Genomic DNA, 20,619 nt, shown 5'->3' on the forward strand with positions numbered 1-20,619 from the left:
TTAACACACACACACACACACACACACACACACACATCTAAAGCAGTCAATAATCATTTTATTGCCTTTTCTTACTTAGCAAGTTAAACCAAAAAATGTCAAGAGAGTAAGTAAAACAGTAAATGCCCTAAAGGGGACAGAATTCTAGATTCTCTTAAAATAAGAGAGGAAATTTAAGAGAGCCCAACATATTATTTGTTTTACTAAAAAAAAAGTATGCCACAGAACCCAATAGCTGATTATTATTTAAATAGTGCCTACCCTATGGGCATGTGAAAATAATCAAATTAAAGCAGAAATCTTTAATAACTTTTTATGTTCACAATAATTACAAGCCAGAAAATGTTTTGGCTAACACTACGAACTTCTTTTCTGCTTACAATCTCAGGGAAATGATGATTACAAAACTTTAAAATAAGCATTAAATCATTTTTAAAAAATCATTTAGCATGTCAGAAAGTCACTAAAATTCATGACTCAAAACCAGCCTGCTCATAAAGGAGTCACCGGCTTCTTTGTCCTTCCCTTAGCAGGGTGGGAATATGTATCCATAATAATGGTGATCACAGGGTGCTGGACAGCACTCCGGTTTTATTACTCAAGAGTGTTTGTTGTGGTACTTAAAAGACTTGTGCCACAACAGCGTCAGCTTATCCTGTTTGTTCATCACCAATCCATGAGTCCACCCAGCCTTTACAACACGCTGGATGGACACTTGCACAAATTTACCAGGTCCAAACTAAAAGAGAGGGAAAACTTTAGAAGCCAATGAATCTTATACCAGCCTACAAAGAATTCCTCACATATGAAAAGCTCATACACAACTTCAAGGCAGTTCTATTTGGTAACAGCTCCTCTACAGATGAGGCAAAAAAAAAGCCAAAAAAGAAAAAACAGAGAGAGAATGTCCTGAAAGATGTTAGAGGACTGGGCTAACAGATTGTCTTGCCAGTGGGTTTCAGCCCTGGGCAAGTTCGCTATGGATTCAATGTGACCAAAGAAATTGACAGCAAAATGTTCTTGGGGTGAAAGGGTTATACCCAACTTTATTTCCAGGTGGCAGGTCAGTCACTAGAATCCCATTCACTCAGAGTCTGCACGCAGCAAGCCGGTCTCTGCCTCTGGGCCCCTCTGTCTACATAGCCATCCTCTGGGCCCCTCTGCACAGTTGTCCCACACAGCCAACCTCCGGGCCTCTGCACAGTCGTCCCACACAGCTGTCCTCTGGGCCTCTCTGCACAGCTGTCCCACACAGCCATCCTCTGGGCCTCTGTCCTCAGTGCTGCCACCACTCCAGCCTCTGCTCTGCTCTCCTCCCCTGCAGTCTGGCAGCCCTGCCACTGTGTGGCGCACAGAGCACTGGGTGGAGCTCTTATGTAGAGTCAACAGCCATGTATTGCCCACAGGTGTGCAGTGAGCTAGTCAACCAGGGCCAGGTGAGAATCCTGGCCACAGGAACTCTCATTTTATCCACACAGATCAGGCTTTCTTCTGTGGCCCTGGACTACAATTCAACAAATAACAGTATCAATTTAATAATATGGTTTCTTATGATCAGAAGAATCCAGAATCCAGGTCACCTGGAACCTAAACTACTCTACATAAAACTACAAACAAACAAACTTTAAAAAGCTCTTATGATTTCCAAATACATGAAAAAAAATGTCCTCAATAAAGATATTATGCAAATTAAATTATGTAATTAGGAACAATCATCTCAAAAACATCCCTACCAAAAAAGCCAGAATGTAATTACTTACTATGTGTTCCCCTGGTATCCATCCTCAGATACTTCCATTTCTAGAACCAAATACATTTAAATGCCTTTGTTGCAAAGATTAGTCAAAATATCTGATAACCCTTATGAATATTTCTAAAAGCTTGCTAGGTCAGGAGGAAGACATGCTCAGCAAGTCATCAGTAGCTAGGGGAACAAGAATAAACGAGGGTTCTGGTGATAATTATGACACGATAACAGACATAAATGAAGAAACAGAACATATAGTTACCCTACCCATGTTGGAATATACAGCTGATGAATTATTTGCCCAAATGCTCCAGATCCTGGTGGTCAGCAGTCCATACCCTTTAGGCACAATTGTGTGAATCTGGGATCTCTCTGACTTTACTGATTGGCTGCTTCAGAAGCTTCAGCTCTTCTCACTGACACAGCATTTTCTGGTCATGCTGTCCCCACCTTTTGTCATAACTGCAGGCAGCCCTGGTGGCCAAGCAGGTATTTCCAGGAACCTCCTGGGGTTTGAACCATTCCATCAGTAGAATGCCTTGGTCAGAGCCATAGAATCTGAGGCTTCCTGAACACCACCAGTAGTTACTTCACACTCAAGGAACAGAGAGGTCCTCACCCACAGTGATTTAAGGTTATCTCTACAGTGCCCACTACCATTCCAATAAGGCCTTAAACTAGTTGACAACAATCACTTCAGTTTAATTCAATGCCATAGCCCCCAAAAAGTCTGATGCCAAAGCCACTTCTAAAGCTGTGTTCACTCCCTTGGAACTTTCAGGTATCACAACCTCAAAGCTATTTCAGAGACCACTCACTGCCTTCCCAGCCTTTGCTGGCAACTGCCATCACTGCTCCAGAAATGAAGCTGCCAACACCACTTCTCTGGACTCTTGCGCTGAGTCAAAGTCCTCAGCACTGAGTGGTGAGCGCTCTCTGAAAGGTTGCTAACTACGCTACCAAACAGTCCCTGGAGCCCCTGTCACTCACAGCCCTGTCAAGCCATGCCTACTGGTTAATGGTATCCCCTTAGAAGCATACAGTGCTCCTCCTATACATGCTGCCTCAGATCTAGCCTTCTGATACACCTGCTCTACAGGGTAATTTCTAACAGGTTTGCCCATGAGTTAGAGCCGCTCTCTGGAATCCATCAATTTCTATTTATGGTATAGCTATCGCCCTCATGCATACAAACCAAGCAACTCAAAGGATTGGTCTTGCCATAAAGAGCTCTCCCCAAATTTGTCCTCGCTCCCAGAAGCTTACAATATGTGAAAATGTCCATAAGCAGTCACAAACTCCTTAGTAGCTGAAGTAGTCAGAGGTATCACACGTAACCTCAGGACACTTCTTTCAGGCCCCAGAAGGACTATGAGCACCAAGGGAAAACTGGCACTGTGCCAAAAATGACAATGCTTAAAAGTAAACTACAAAGTCAAAAGATTCAAGAAATGTCATAATAAAAACGTCTCAACACAAGTGACTGGCCTTGTTGGTGAGCAACCAACCCAATCACTCCCACCAAAAGCAACACTGGAGAAAAGCATAGCATGCACAGAAAGACATGAGTTAGGATGCAGGGGAGATGGATGCAGGGTGTTACCCTACTCAGCCCCTACCAGGGCCAGAGGCACAGCCAGGGAACTACTCAGGAAGCAGGAAAAGTTACTTCTTTAAACAAGCTCCCTCATAGTAGGTTAAAAACCTCTTTGGAAATTTACTTATCATGACACTATGAGCTTTTGTCATATAAACAAATGGATAAACATAAGGTTGTAAAAAGAGAGGGTTATTTGGTTGGTTTTTATCTTTGTCTTGAAAAACAGGCACACCTCGTTTTAGTGCACTTTGTTTTACTTTACCTCCTAATACTGTGCTTTTTACAAATTGAAGGTTTGTGGCAACTCTGCAAAGATATCAGTGCCATTTTCCAGCAGCATTTGCTCGTTTCATGTCTCTGTCATATTCTGGTAACCCTCCCATTATTTCAAACTTTTCATTATTATTGTATTCATTAAGGTGGATCTGTCATCAGTGATCTTTGATGTCACTATCTTAACAGTTCTGGGGCACCACAAACTGTGCCCATATAAGACAGTGAATTTAACAAATGTCATATAGGCTCTGAATGCTCCATCAACTGCATGTGCTGGTTTCTCTCCCTCTTCAGATTATCCTCTTTCTGACCATGACAATACTGAAATTAGGTCAATTAATAACCCTGTAATAGCCTCTTAGTGTTAAAATAAAAGGAAGAGTTGCATGTCTCTCATTTTAAATTATGAGAGAAACGCTTAAGCTTAGTGAGGAAGGCATGTCAAAAGCCGTAACGGGAGAAAACAAGGCCTCTTGCACCAGTTACCCACCATGGAAAAGTTCTAAAAGGAAATTAGTAGTGAACACATGAATAATAAGGGAAAAACAGCCTTACTGCTGATATTGAGAAAGTATGATCTGAACAGAAGATCAAACAAGCCACAACATTCCTTTAAACCAACGCCTAGCCCAGAGTTCTAATTCTCTTCAATTCTGTGAGGGATGAGAGAGGAGAAGGAGCTGTGGAAGAAAAGTATTAAGCTAACAAAGGTTTGTTCATGAGGTTTAAGGGAAGAAGCCTTTATGTCTCCATAACACAAAAGTACAAGGTGAAGCAGCAAGTGCTGATGTATAAGCTACAGCACATTATCCAGAAGATCTAGCTAAGATCATTAATGACAAAGACTATACTGAACAGACTTCAACATAGATAAAACAACCTTATATTGGAAGAAGATGCCACCTAGGACTTTCATAGCTAGAGGAGGAAGGTCAATAAGCAGCTTCAAAGGACAGGCTGACTCTCTTGGTAGGGACTAATACAGGTGACTTCAAGTTGAAGCCAATGCTCATTTACAATTCTGAAAATCCTAGGGCCCTTAAGAATTATCTACTCTCCCTGTGCCCTAGAAATAGAACAACAAAGCCTGTGTGACAGCATGCCTGTTCACAATATGGTTTACTGAATATTTAAGACCACTATTGAGACCTACTACCCCAAAAAAAGATACTTTTCAAAAATTACTCCTCCCTGACAAAACACCTGGTCACCCCATACAATAAGATTAATCTTTTTTTCATGCCTGCATGTGTGCTGTTTGTTTCTGTATCACAAAATCCACTCTGCAGCCCATGGATCAAGCAGTTACTTCAACTTTAAAGTCTTATGATTTAAGAAATACATTTCATAAGGCTATAGCTGCCACAGACCGTGATTCCTCTGATGGATCTGGACAAAGTCAATTGAAAACGTGAAAAGGATTCACCATCCCAGATGCCATTAAGCACATTTGAGATTCATGGGAGGAAGTCAAAACATCAACATTAAAGGGAATTTGGAAGAAGCTGATTCCAACCCCCAAAGGTGGCTTTGAGGGGTCCAAGACTTCAGAGCAGGAAGTAATTACAGATGTGGTGGGAACAGCAAGAAAATTAGAAGTAGAAGTGGAGCCTGAAAATGGGACTGAATTGTTAAAATCTCATGAAAAACCTGACCAGATGAGATTCTTCTTATGGATGAGCAAAGAAAGTGGTTTCTTGAGATGGATCTATTCTTGGTGAAGATGCTGGGAAGATTGTTGAAATGACAACAAAGAGAATTACATACACTTAGTTGATAAAACACCAGTAGGGTTTGAGAGGTTTGATGCCAATTTTGGAAGTTCTATTATGGGTAAAATGTTATCAAACAGCATTGCCTGCAAGAAAAGAAAACATTCATGAAAGGAAAACTGATGCAGCAAACTTTGATGCTGTCTTATTTTAAAAATACTGCCACAGCCTTCAGCAGCCATGAACATCAAGGCAACACACTTCACCAGCAAAATGAGTACAACTCCCTGAAAGCTCAGATGATGGTTAGCATTTTTTAGCAACAAAGTATTTATAATTGAGATAGATTAAAGATGGTGGAACAGGAAGGTAGGGGGAAACCTCCTCTCAAAAACACATCAAAGAGGAAAATATAGCAAATGCTACTAGATATGAAAATTTGAAGACTGCAGAACCACCTAAACCTGAGGAAGAGAGGACAAAACAGAAAAGGGCCAGAAAGCATAGCAAAGACATCTAATAGAAAGGAAGAAACAGAGAAACCCTGAAAAAATGAGTAGGCAGAAGGATATGATCCAAACAAAACTATAACACAGAACCCCAGAGAGAGGGCTAAATGAAACAGAGATCACCAATTTTTTTGACAAAGATTTCAAAATAAAAGTCATAAACATGGAGGAGCCAAGATGGCGGCGTGAGCAGGGCAGCGGAAATCTCCCAAAACCATATTTGTTGAAAATACAACAAATACAACTATTCCTAAAAGAGAAACCAGAAGATACAGGACAACATCCAAGCTACATCCACACTTGCGAGAACCCAGCACCTCATGAAGAGGATAAGATACAAGTCGCGGCCCGGGCCCCTCACCCCAGCTCCCCGGTGGGAGGAGAGGAGTCGGAGCGGGGAAGGAGTGGGAGCCCAGGACTGCTAAATACCCAGCCCTAGTCATCTGCACCAGGAGCACAGACACACAGTGCGTGGAGAGCTAGATACAAAGGAAATGGAACAGTAAAACCTGCGAACAATTCCCACACCTGGCACCCCTGGGACAAAAGAAAAGCAAGTGCTTTTTGAAAGTCTTAACGGGACAGGAGCCTCACAGCTGGACGGAAGCATCCTGGTACACTCAGCCCAGCAGCTGGGAATCCCGGGAAACTCCAGGCACCCTAACCCCGTGGATGGCAGTGCAGCTCTGAGGCAATACTCCCAGCTGACACACGCACCAAATGCCCATGATCACCTCTATCACCATGAAAAGGCAGAAGAATTTGATACAGACCAGAATCACACAGACATCCTCCCCTGAGAGGGAAACTGGGGAGATAGATTTAAACAATATTCCTGAAAAAGAATTCAAAATAAAGGTCATAACCATGCTGATGGACTTGCAGAGGAATATGCACGAGGTAAGGAGGGAGAACACAGAAATAAAACAATCTCTGGAAGGACTTAAAAGCAGAATGGATGAGGTACAAGAGGCTGTTAATGGAATAGAAATCAGAGAAAAGGAATGCAGAGAAGCTGACACAGAGAGAGATAAAAGGATCTCCAGGAATGAAACATATTAAGAGAACTATGTGACCAATCCAAAAGGAACAATATCCGCATTACAGGGGTACCAGAAGAAGACAGAGAAAAAGGGATAGAAACTGTATTTTAAGAAATAATTGCTAAAACCTTCCCCAAACTAGGGGAGGAAATAATCGCCCAAACCACATAAGCATACAGAACTTCCAACACAAGGGACCCAAGGAGGACAACACCAAGACACATAATAATTAAAATGGCAAAGATCAAGAACAAGAACAGAGTACCAAAGGCAGCCAGAGAGAGAAAAAAGGTCACCTACAAAGGAAAACACATCAGGCTATCATCAGACTTCTCAACAGAAACCTTACAGGCCAGAAGAGAATGGCATGATACATTTAATGCAATGAAAGAGAAGGGCCTTGAACCAAGAATATTGTATGCAGCACGATTATCATTTAAATATGAACAATTCCCAGGCAAGCAAAAGTTGAGGGAATTTGCCTCCCACAAACCACCTCTACAGGGTATTTTAGAGGGACTGCTCTAGATGGGAGCACTCCTAAGGCCAAATAGATGTCATGAGAAAAATAAAATCACAGCAAAGAAAGCAGAGCAATCAAATTCTAACTAAAGGCAAAAAATAAAATCAACTACCCACAAAAGCAGCCAAAGGAAACAAAAGAGCACAAAATAAAACACCTAACATATAAAGAATGAAGGAAGAGGAATAAGAAGGGAGAGAAATAAAGAATCACCAGACAGTGTCTATAATAGCTTAATAAGTGAGTTAAGTTAGACAGTAAGATAGTAAAGAAGCTAACCTTGAACCTTTGGTAACCACAAATCTAAAGCCTGAAATGGCAGTAAGTACATATCTTTCAATAATCACCCTAAATGTAAATGTACTGAATGCACCAATCAAAAGACACAGAGTAATAGAATGGATAAAAAAGCAAGACCCATCTATATGCTGCTTACAAGAGACTCACCTCAAACCCAAAGACATGCACAGACTAAAAGTCAAAGGATGGAAAAAGATATTTCATACAAACAACAAGGAGAAAAAAGCAGGTGTTACAGTACTAGTATCAGATAAAATAGACTTTGAAACAAAGAAAGTCACAAGAGATAAAGAAGGACATTATATAATGATAAAGGGGTCAATCCAACAAGAGGATATAACCATTATAAATATATATGCACCCAACACAGGAGCACCAACATATTTGAAACAAATACTAACAGAATTAAAGGAGGAAATAGAATGCAATGCATTCATTTTAGGAGACTTCAACACACCACTCACCACAAAGGATAGATCCACCAGACAGAATATAAGTAAGGACACAGAGGCACTGAACAACACACTAGAGCAGATGGACATAATAGATATCTATAGAACTCTACATGCAAAAGCAACAGGATACACATTCTTCTCAAGTGCACATGGAACATTCTCCAAAATAGACCAAATACTATGCCACAAAAAGAGCCTCAGTAAATTAAAAAAGATTGAAATTCTACCAACCAACTTCACAGACCACAAAGGTATAAAACTAGAAATAAATTGTACAAAGAAAGCAAAAAGGCTCACACATGGAGGCTTAACAACATGCTCTTAAATAATCAATGGATCAACAACCAAATGAAAAGAGATCAAGCAACATATGGAAACAAATGACAGCAACAAGACAAAGTCCCGACTTCTGTGGGATGCAGCGAAAGCAGTCTTAAGACAAAAGTATATAGCAATCCAGGCATATTTAAAGAAGGAAGAACAATCCCAAATGAATAGTCTAAAGACACAGTTATCCAAATTGGTAAAAGAAGAAAAAATGAGGCCTAAAGTCAGCAGAAAGAGGGACATAATAAAGATCAGAAAAGAAATAAATAAAATTGAGAAGAATAAAAGAAAAAAATCAATGAAACCAAGAGCTGGTTCTTTTGAGAAAATAAACAGAATAGATAACCCCTAGCCAGACTTATTAAAAGAAAAAAATCTATACACATCAACAGAATCAGAAATGAGAAAGGAAAAATCATGACAGACCCAACAGAAATAAAAAGAATTATCAGAGAATACTACAAAAAACTATATGCTAAGAAGCTGGAAAACCTAGAAGAAATGCACAACTTCCTAGAAAAATACAACCTTCCAAGACTGACCAAGGAAGAAACACAAAACCTAAACAGACAAATTATACCAGCAACGAAATTGAAGCGGTAATCAAAAAATTACCCAAGAGCAAAACCCCCAGGACAGATGGATTTACCTTGGAATTTTATCAGACATACAGAGAAGACATAATACCCATTCTCCTTAAAGTTTTCCAAAAAATAGAAGAGGAGGGGATACTTCCAGACTCATTCTATGAAGCCATTATCACCCTAATACCAAAACCAGGCAAAGACCCCAAGATGAAAGAAAAATACAGACCAATATCACTGATGAATGTAGATGCAAAAATACTCAACAAAATATTAGCAAACTGAATTCAAAAATACATCAAGAGGATCATACACCATGACCAAGTGGGATTCATCTCAGGGATGCAAGGATGGTACAACATTCAAAAATCCATCAACATCATCCACCACATAAACAAAAAGAAAGACAAAAACCACATGATCATCTCCATAGACGCTGAAACAGCATTCGACAAAATTCAACATCCATTCATGACAAAAACTCTCAGCAAAATGGGTATAGAGGGCAAGTACCTCAACAAAATAAGGGCCATATATGAAAAACCCACAGCCAACATCATACTGAACAGTGAGAAGCTGAAAGCTTTTCCTCTGAGATCGGGAACAAGACAGGGATGCCCACTCTCCCCACTGTTATTCAACATAGTACTGGAGGTCTTATTCAGGGCAATTAGACAAAACAAAGAAATACAAGGAATCCAGACTGGTAACGAAGAAATCAAACTGTCTCTATTTGCAGATGACATGATATTGTACATAAAAAACCCTAAAGACTGCACTCCAAAACTACTAGAACTAAAACCTGAATTCAGCAAAGTTGCAGGACACAAAATTAATACACAGAAATCTGTGGCTTTCCTATATACTAACGACGAACCAGAAGAAAGAGAAATCAGGAAAACAATTCCATTCACAATTGCATCAAAAAGAATAAAATACCTAGGAATAAACCTAACCAAAGAAGTGAAAGACCTATACCCTGAAAACTACAAGTCACTCTTAAGAGAAATTAAAGGGGACACTAACAAATGGAAACTCATCCCATGCTCATGGCTAGAAAGAATTAATATCGTCAAAATGGCCATCCTGCCCAAAGCAATATACAGATTCAATGCAATCCCTATCAAATTACCAACAGCATTCTTCAATGAACTGGAACAAATAGTTCAAAGATTCATATGGAACCACCAAAGACCCCAAATAGCCAAAGCAATCCTGAGAAGGAAGAATAAAGTGGGGGGGATCTCGCTCCCCAACTTCAAGCTCTACTACAAAGCCACAGTAATGAAGACAATTTGGTACTGGCACAAGAACAGAGCCACAGACCAGTGGAACAGAATAGAGAGTTCAGATATTAGCCCAAACATATATGATCAAGTAATATATGATAAAGGAGCCATGGACATACAATAGGGAAATGACACTCTCTTCAACAGATGGTGTTGGCAAAACCGGACAGCTACATGGAAGAGAATGAAACTGGATCACTGTCTAACCCCATGCACAAAAGTAAATTCGAAATGGATCATAGACCTGAATGTTAAGTCATGAAACCATAAAACTCTTAGAAAAAAAGATAGGCAAAAATCTCTTGGACATAAACATGAGCGACTTCTTCATGAACATATCTCCCCAGGCAAGGGAAACAAAAGCAAAAATGAACAAGTGGGACTATATCAAGCTAAAAAGCTTCTGTACAGCAAAGGACACCACCAATAGAACAAAAAGGCATTCTACAGTATGGGAGAATATATTCATAAATGACAGGTCCGATAAAGGGTTGACATCCAAAATGTATAAAGAGCTCACGCACCTCAACAAACAAAAAGCAAATGATCCAAATTAAAAATGGGCAGAGGAGCTGAACAGACAGTTCTCCAAATAAGAAATTCAGATGGCCAACAGGCACATGAAAAGATGCTCCACATTGCTAATCATCAGAGAAATACAAATTAAAACCACAATGAGATATCACCTCACACCAGTAAGGATCGCCACCATCCAAAAGACAAACAACAACAAATGTTGGCGAGGTTGTGGAGAAAGGGGAACCCTCCTACACTGTTGGTGGGAATGTAAACTAGTTCAACCATTGTGGAAAGCAGTATGGAGGTTCCTCAAAAAGCTCAAAATAGAAATACCATTTGACCTAGGAATTCCACTCCTAGGAATTTACCCTAAGAATGCAGTAGCCCAGTTTGAAAAAGACAGATGCACCCCTGTGTTTATCGCAGCACTATTTACAATAGCTAAGAGATGGAAGCAACCTAAGTGTCTATCAGTAGATGAATGGATAAAGAAGATGTGGTACATATACACAATGGAATATTACTCAGCCATAAGAAGAAAACAAATCCTATCTTTGCAACATGGATGGAGCTAGAGAGTATTATGCTCAGTGAAATAAGCCAGGTGGAGAACGACAAATACCAAATGATTTCATTCATATGTGGAGTATAAGAACAAAGAAAAAACTGAAGGAACAAAACAGCAGCAGAATCACAGAACCTAAGAATGGACTAACAGTTACCAAAGGGAAAGGGACTGGAGAGGATGGGTGGGAAGGGAGGGATAAGAGGGGGGAAAAAGAAAGGGGACATTATGATTAGCATGTACAATGTGTGTGTGGGGCACAGGGAGGGCTGTGCATCACAGAGAAGACAAGTAGTGATTCTACAGCCTCTTACTGCACTGATGGACAGTGACTGTAATGGGGTTTGTGGGGCGGACTTGTGATGGGGGGAATGTAGTAAACATAATCCTCACATAATTGTAGATTAATGATACCAAAAGAAAAAAGAAAGAAAGAAAATAAAAGAAATCCTGCCATTTGCAACAACATGGACAGATCTAGATAGAGGGTACTATGTTCAATGAAATAAGCCAGGCGGAGAAAGACAAATACCATACGATAACACTTATTTGCGGACTATAAAAACAGAAGAACAAAACAGCAGTTGACTTATGGACACTGAGAAGTGACTAGTGGTTAGGTTACCAAGGGTGAGGGAGAAGTGACTAGTGGTTAGGTTACCAAGGGTGGGGGTGAAGTGGAGCAGAGGGGATAAAGGAGCGGAAAAAAAAAAAAAAAAAAAAAAGGAAAATAGATTAGTGACTGGGTTGCCTTGGACTTGCGGTGGTGGGAGAGCGGGCAAGAAATGGAAGGGCCTGCTAACAGGGCTTCTTTTTGGAATGATGGAAATGTTCTGGAATTAGTGGTGATGGTTGCATGACATTGTGAATACACTAAAATCAGTGAGCTATATTCTTTAAAACTAAGAATTTTTATGTTATGTTGTGTGAAATTTTATGTTATATGAATGTTTCAATATACAAAGTAAATGACTAAAAGAGAAAAAACTATTTATAATTAAGGTATGCACATTTGTTTTAGACATAATGTTATTGCACACTTAGTAGACTACAGTATAGTGTAATCATAACTTTAACATGCACTGGGAAATCAAAAAACTTGACTTGCTTTATTACAACATTCCCTTTATTTTGGGAAATAAAACCAAACCCACGATATCCCTTAATGTATTCCTATAATAGCAATAAGGAACTTTAAAAATGACATAATAAAACCATATATGCCAAAGTCACTAAAATCAAGGATAAAAACAACAGAAATAATTCAAGTAAGCTTATGTTATAAAAGCAGAGACAGGAGATGAAGGATGAAGCTAAAAAATACAAAACTTCCTTTGACACCATACCTTATCAATGGCTTTTCCAACTCGAGAAACACTGCTGTGGATGTCTTTGTGGTCTGAGGCCAATTTCTGAACAGTATCCTTTATTCTTTTACAGCACTGTGTCAAAACAAGTGAAAGTGTCCCTGATAATTCAGCATCCTGGCCTATAAAAAAAGAAAGAAAAAACTGGTTATTCACAAAGGCAAACCCAAAGATGAAAAGCTTCAAATAGGCCCTTTGCAACATGAAAAGATGGAAGAAATGTGAAGAAAAATCAGTGTCTACTTTGAGGCAGACGGTCACATTCATAGATAGATAATATTTTTAAGTATATACTAAGAAAGTTATTTTAATCTTTTTTTATTTTTTGGAATAAATAAGAAAATTTCACTATGAAGTCAACCACTAAAATCAGCACTGACTAAATACTGGGGCAAGGCATTTTTCAAGAAATATGTTGAAGTGAATAAACTCACTTATTCAATCCACTTAAACTGTTCGAGTTATTCTCAAAACATTTTGTTGCTAAATTTCCTTAAGAGATTATTTAGTCTAATGCTTCATATTCCATATAAAGTAAAAACACACACACTTCTTTGGATACCACCATAAAAGAACACAGAAGACAGGAGTTAACATTTCCCCCCCACCCCCACCTGTACACAACAGTGAGCCATTCTTAACCATCAGGGTGGTATGAACTGTCCCAAAACCCAAGTTCCCAAATCCTAGCCAAGGTCCCTGCTGGCAATGCTGACCCTTGGCTGTGATCTGGAACTTGGATTTCAGAGGGGCTCCACCAGCCTAACTGGTAACAAGGCCTCACTGTGCCTAAACTGCCTGTATAATGTGGTTTATGCTGAACTGCCTTTCTTCTGGGAATCTGGAATTATTAGTATGTGCTAGGCAGAGTGCCTATATGACCAATTCCCAATCAACACCCCAAGAATTAGGTCTCCAATGTGCTTCCCTGGTAGACAACACTTCATACTTGTTATAATTTGATGCTGGAGGAATTAAACATGTCCCATGTTGCCTCCACTGGGAAAGGACTCTTGGAAGCTTACTCCTGGTTTCTTCTAGATTTATCCCCATATGCCTTTTCCCTTGGGCTGACTTTACTCTGTACTCTTTTGCTGTAATAAATCTTAGCCATGAGTGTGACTATATGCTGAGTCCTGCATGTACTCCTAGTGATTAATGGAGCCTAAATGTGGTCTTGGGGACCCTTGACACACATGATAGATCAACTGAAAGTTACTACAGTTTATATCCTATTTCCCTGTGCTAGCTCCTCAGGAAAAGGGGAGGAAATGAGAGAAAGAGAACAAATTCAGTTATATTTATCAGTTACTTTGTATAGAGCTACATATCCCACCTATAAGCAACAGGCCTGGCTAAAATCCTATACATGTTGATATAACAGTGGTTCTTAAACTTTAAGTTACATCAGAATCACCTGGAGGCCTGGTTAAAACTACAGAGTTGAACCCCCATCTCAAGAGTTTCTAATTCAGGAGGTCTGGGATGGGGCCCAAGATTTGAACAAGCCCAAAGTACAGTAAGCCCTAGGAAGTTCATTCATTCAGCAAATACTTAACTGAGCACTCAGTGTATAACAGGTACAGCAGTGAAACAAAACCACCAAAATCCCTGCCCTAAAACTTAATTTTTTATAAGATAAACAAATACACAAAATAAGTCAATTATACAGTTTGACAAAAAGACGGTACATGCTGCAAGTAGAGTAAGTTGATGGGGAGTCTATATGGGTTAAAGCAACTGCAATCTTAAACAGGGTGGACATAGTAGGCCTTACCGAGATAGTGACATCTGAGAAAAGACTTGAGGGAAGTGAGAATCAGCCATGTGGCCACCACCTTGGGCATAAAGAGTAGCAGAATATGCCACCCCAAAATATGCTGCTTTGTCATAAAGATTATTTTGAACTGATTGTTTTGAGAAATAGACACAGGAGAAACTCTGAAAACAGAGAAGTTAACCTTTTGTAAGGGAAATATACATTTATAAGAGAAATCTCCATTTATAAGGGTGCCTCCCTCTCCACATCAGGAAGAGAAGGGTGACTCTAAATCACAGAAAACTTTTTATCAATGGAGAAGGTTCAGCCTTAGATCTGTATAACAAACCTTTCTCTTGTTGATTACTGTGCTTTTCCTGGTAATCTCCTCCTACTGGCCTCCCCATACCTTTCTTCCATCCTTAGCTGAAGATGGTAGTTAAGGTTGAATTCTAAGTTACCTCTTTGAGAGTTTCTCATTTTCCCCTGGGAATCTGCCATGTATAGATGAGGTACACATGTTAATAAACTGCTTTTCCCTTGTCTTTCATTATAGAGGTCTCAGTCCAGAATTCACAAAGGTAGAGGGAAAATTATTTTTCTTCCCCTCCAGGGGAAAGCATTCCAGGCTGAGGGGACAAAGCTCTATTGCAGAAATATACCTAGACTATTCAAGAAATAGCAGAGGGCAGTGTGGTTAACGTATATTTCTGTCAAAGGAAAACAGTCCAAGATATAATGGGGGTTCTGGTCTTGTGGGGCCTTTCTGGCAAGACTTTGGCTTTTACTTTGAGTGAAAGGGTTATCTACTGCAAGGTTCTGAGCAGAGCAGGTATATAAACTGACATTACATTTTAATATGGTCCTTCTAGCTAACGATAGGAGTTTAAGAACAGAAGCAGGAAGGTAAGTTAGGAGATTGTAGAGCAATCTAAGAAGAGATGACTCTGGCTCATCCCAGTGGTTAGGCAGATGTGGAGATTGTGAGAAGTATTTGGATCCTGGATATATGCTGAGGGTAAGGCCAACAGGATTTCCTCACTGCATATGAGAGAAAAGAACTCCTACATTTTTAGACTGAGTCAACTAGAAAGATGGAGTGGTCTTCAATTAAAAGAAAAAAGATTAAAGGCTAAGCAGGTATGAGGGAAAGGGACAGAAATAAGAGTCAGTTTTGGGCTTGTTAAATTTGACATACTGAACAATCACCACAGTGCGTACGTGGAGTGAGTTGGATTTATAAACTTGGAGTTCAAGAGCAAGGTCAGGGCTGCATATACAATTTGTGAGTCACTGGCACATTGATGATACTTGAAGTCATGAGACTAAATGAAATCACCAAGAGAGTCACTGCAAACACAAAGTGGTGCAAAGTGGTAAAAGGAGAGTCAGGAACTCAAAGTTATGAAACTGAGAAGTGGAAATGGAAAGGAGACTAAAAAAGACTACAGAAACACTAACTGTGATGAGTGAAATTAAAAAAGCATGGTGGTTGGGGAAGCCAACTGAAGAAAATGTGTCAAGGCGGAGGAAATAGACAACTATATTGAAACTGCTGCTGAATCAAGTAAGACGTAGACTGAGAAGTGACCATTGGATTTGCAATGTGGAGTTATCAGTGACCGTGACAAGAACAGTTTCTCTACAGTTCCAAGAAAAGAAATCTAGAAGGCTGTAGGGACTGCAAAAAGGGAGTATAGTAAGTCTGGTTTAGTGACAACCACTGAGAGAACTTAAAAAGATAGGCAAACCCATATGGGGTGGCCAATATAGAAACTGCCCTCATCTCTACATACGATTGCATGAAGTATTTACCTGGTGCTTCCAAACTCCAGTAACATAATTTAGGCTAAGAGAAGGCTTGGTAATTCAGAAAATTTTCAAAATCTTAGTCTAAAAGATGTTTCATACATGCTCTGCACCAAAAAAAATCTGTTTCAGCAGCTGCTCTCTGGCCATTTCTTATCCTTCCATATATAACCATACCTAACACCTCAGTGGCTTTTATCTCTTCCATGAACCTCTCTGCCCACAGACTTCCTTAGTCTTCTCAATTTCTATTGAATTCTGTTCTCTCCACCACTCCTCTAGCACTGAATCATATGCCGTTTAACAATTTCATGTATTTAAATCATCATTAGTATCAACTAGATATAAGGCCCTAAGAGAAGACAGGTTCTCACAGTAAGCTGTATATTATCATATGCCTTGCACATTCGCAGGCATCAGTAATGTACTTGGATAGATAGAAAATAAAGCAAGGGAAAAGGATAGTTTAAAAAGTCATATTTGACAAACAGTACTGGGATAAACAGATACCCACGTGCAAAATAATCATCCCTTATGCAAAAATTAACTCAAAATGGAATCAAGACTTAAAGAGCTGAAACTATCAAATACTTGGGAAAAAATGGGTGTATTCTTCAACATGAATTGAACAATGGTTTCTTAGATATGACAGCAGAAACACAAGTAGCCAAAGAAAAAATAACTAAATTGGATTTAATCAAAACAAAAACTTTTGTGCTTCAAATACCAAGAAAGTGAAAAGACAACCCACAGAAGGGAAAAAAATATTTGCAAATCATCTATCAGATGAGGCTCTAGTATCCTGAATGTACAAAGATTTTTACAATTCAACAATAAGACAAACAACCTAATTTAAAAATGGGCAAAGGATATGAATAGACATTTTTTCAAAGAAGATATACAAATAACCCCAGAGTACAGGAAAAGATGCTCAACATCATTAGTCAATATGGAAAGGCCAATCAAAACTATAATGAGAAACTGCGATATGCACTGAGATGGCTATTAATGAAAAAAATGGACAAGAAGTGCTGGGGAGGATATGGAGAATTCAGAACGCTCACGTATTGCTGGTGGAATGCAAAATCACCACTGCAGAAGACAGTTTGACAATTCCTGAGAAAGTTAAACAGAATGACCCAGGAATTCCACTCTAGGCATGTAACCAAGAGAAATGAAAATCTATGTCCACACACAAACTTGTACATGAATGTTCACAGCAGCATTACACATAATAGCCAAAAAGTGGAAACAATCCAAATGTCCAAGTGATGACTGGATAAACGAAATGGGGACAAAATAATATCCATACAATGGAATATTATCTGGCCATAAAAAGTAATGAAGCACTGATATATGCTACAACATGAATGAACCTGGAAAACATTGTTAAGTGAAATATGCCAGACACAAAGGTCACATATTGTGTGATTCTATCTATATGTAATATCCAGAAGAGGCAAACCTAAAGACAGAAGCAGATTCATGGTTGTCAGGCCCTGGAGGAAGGGCAGAATAGAACAATGACTGTTAATGAATATGATATTTCTTTTAGGAGAGAGAAAAATATTCTGTAATTAGATCATGGTTGTGGCTGAGCAACTAAATACACTAAAAACTAGTGAATTACACCCTTTTAAAGAGTGACTTCTACATTATGTAAACTGTTATCTCAATATTTAAAAACTGAAAAATGCAAGCATAACTCCTATGCATCCAGACCTGTTTGTTTCTACAGTCAATAGACAACAAAGCAAACAAAGGGCTAAAGAACAAAAAAAGCAGAGACCAAGCAGGAAAGAGGTCACCTGGAATCTACCAACAGAACTTGTGTGCCCCAACCTTGAAATCCATTGATATTTTCAAATCTTAGCAACTCAGATATCTGGAATTTGGTGCTGCTGTTAGTTAGCTCCTCCTCTGCCTATACCACATACAAGTCTCTTTTTGATTTTCAAGTTTATAAACTATAGATACTAGTAATATAAGGTCAATGAATTAATACCAAGAGTTCTCTGTATGCCCCAAGGAAAAATAGTTTCTACAAAGTATTTGGAAACACAAGAAAAGTAGAATGAACTAATCCAAAAAAGAACCCTGGGAAAGCCCTGTCTATGCAGAGAGAAAGATTCCACTAATGCATTTTCAAATGGATTTAGTGGAAAGCAGCCAAAGGCGAACACAGGTTTGAAAATCACTGTAATAACCAAACTGACTGAGACCAAACTTCTAACTCCTAAAGGGTCTTAAAACAAAACCTGCTTCTCGGAGAACCTTTCTGAGAAAGAAATCTAGTAAGATTCAGTTCCTAGAAGTAAAGCTGAGGAGGTGCTGTGACAGCCATCTTTACCATACAGAACTAAACTAGACCTGACGGTGGATGCTGGCATCCAGGTTGGCCACGGTGGTGGTCACTTTTTATACCCAGGATGAAGTCTTGTGCCAACTGCGTCCTTCATTACAATAAACCTCCCTGGACTCAGGCCCCATACACAGGCAGGAAAGACACAATTCTGAGACAGTGCTCATCACTTTCAGACACCACAAGTGCTTTTTCTTATAAGACTTTATTTTTTAAGAGCAGTTTTTGGTTTACAACAAATTGAGAAGGAAGTACAGAGATTTCCATATATATAACCTTGCCCCACCACGGGCATAGTCTCCCCATTACCAACATCACATTACCCATCTGAATGGCACTTTGATTTGGGGGGATGTTTGTTTTGGTTTTTTTAACCAAGGATGAATCTGCACTGACACATCATAATCACTCAAAGTCCACAGTTCCCTTAGGGTTCACTCTTGGTGTTGCACCTTCTGTCAGTTTTGGCAAATGTACAAAGGGATACATAATATATCCATCATAATATCACACAGAGTATTTTCACTGTGCTGAAAGTCCTCTGTGCTCTGCCTATTCATCTCTCTCCTCCACCCCATCCCTGGCCAACAACCGATCTTTGTGTCACCATGGTTTTGCTTTTCTTTGAATGTCATATAGTTGGAATCATAGAACAAGGGAGCCTTTCAGGCTGGCTTCTTTCACTCAGTAGTATGCATTTAAGGTTTTTCCAAGTCTTTTCATGGCTTGATAACTTGTTTTTTAGCACTGAATAATATTCCATTTTCTTAGTGTACCACCTTTATTTATCCATTCACCTACTGAAGGACATAAATCTTGGTTGCTTCCCAGTTTTGGCAGTTATGAATACAGCTGCTACAAATAACCATGTGCGGGTTTTGTGTGGACCGAAGTTACCAACTCCTCTGGGTAAATAAAAGGAAAATGACTGCTGTATCTTAGAGCAAAAGTAACATTTAGTTCTTTAAATTGCCAAACTGCCTTTCAAAGTGACTGTACCACAAAAGTACTTTTATGGTCACTTTTAATATGACTTGATTCAACAGATAAAGTAATTAGCATGTCAACAAGAGATTTTTAATCCAAGCAAAGAATCAACATACATTTTAAGTGTGGTATTCCCAGAAACTGGAATAGTCACAGTCTCCTCCAAAATCACATATCTGTCAAACTAAACTAAACATACTGGAGTTAACTCCTACTTTGTTTTTTATAGAACCCAGCTGACTTCAAGCTCTGCCCTTGGGCTTCACTGTCTAGACATTTCAGGATTTACGTCCATGAGTTTCACAGAAACAATAAATTAGAAAACTCTGTTTCCACCGTAACCTGTACTTCCCTATTAGGGTTTCACACTTCACTGTAAGTATTTGTCTATTAATACCATAAAATTACTTGAAATAGGAAACACGATTGTTTAATCTCCAGTTTAGCATGGTAACTGGCACATCTGAGGCATTCAGTAACTATCTACTGAATGAATAGAAAAATAATAAATTCTCTATTGCATATTCTTAAATTCAAATCCAGCACTGGAGACTCTGGCACTACCAATGCACCCTGAACCAACACCTTCTGAAACTGCCAGCGGTTTCACATCCAGCAGCTCACTGATCCTCCTACAGGATGTTCAGTGCATACTACACAATAGCACTGTAGCCGGTTTTCCAAATACCAAACAAATAATCAATATACACAAATTTTCAAATAAAACATTCACAAAATAGAGCCCGCCCACTCCCTGAGAAATAAGTTTCTTCTCTTTTCTAAATAAGAACTACCCCCAACCCCAAAAATATCTTAAACATGTAGGTAAAGACTTGAAATAATAATTCACAGGCTTGTGTTTTGAGCCACAATTTCCTTGTTTGTG

General features: G+C 39.2%; 1 protein-coding gene across 1 annotated transcript in view; it reads right to left on the reverse strand.

The window, feature by feature from the left end:
- RMND5A (required for meiotic nuclear division 5 homolog A) overlaps positions 1-20,619 on the reverse strand; it is a 72,725-nt gene that overhangs the window by 42,824 nt on the left and 9,282 nt on the right. The window contains exon 2 of the mRNA XM_017672220.3: positions 12,796-12,938. Coding sequence (XP_017527709.1) covers positions 12,796-12,938 — 143 coding nt within the window. The remainder of the gene's footprint in view (positions 1-12,795; positions 12,939-20,619) is intronic.

This window comes from Manis javanica, chromosome 1 (assembly GCF_040802235.1).
Source record: "Manis javanica isolate MJ-LG chromosome 1, MJ_LKY, whole genome shotgun sequence".
Taxonomy (NCBI): domain Eukaryota; kingdom Metazoa; phylum Chordata; class Mammalia; order Pholidota; family Manidae; genus Manis; species Manis javanica.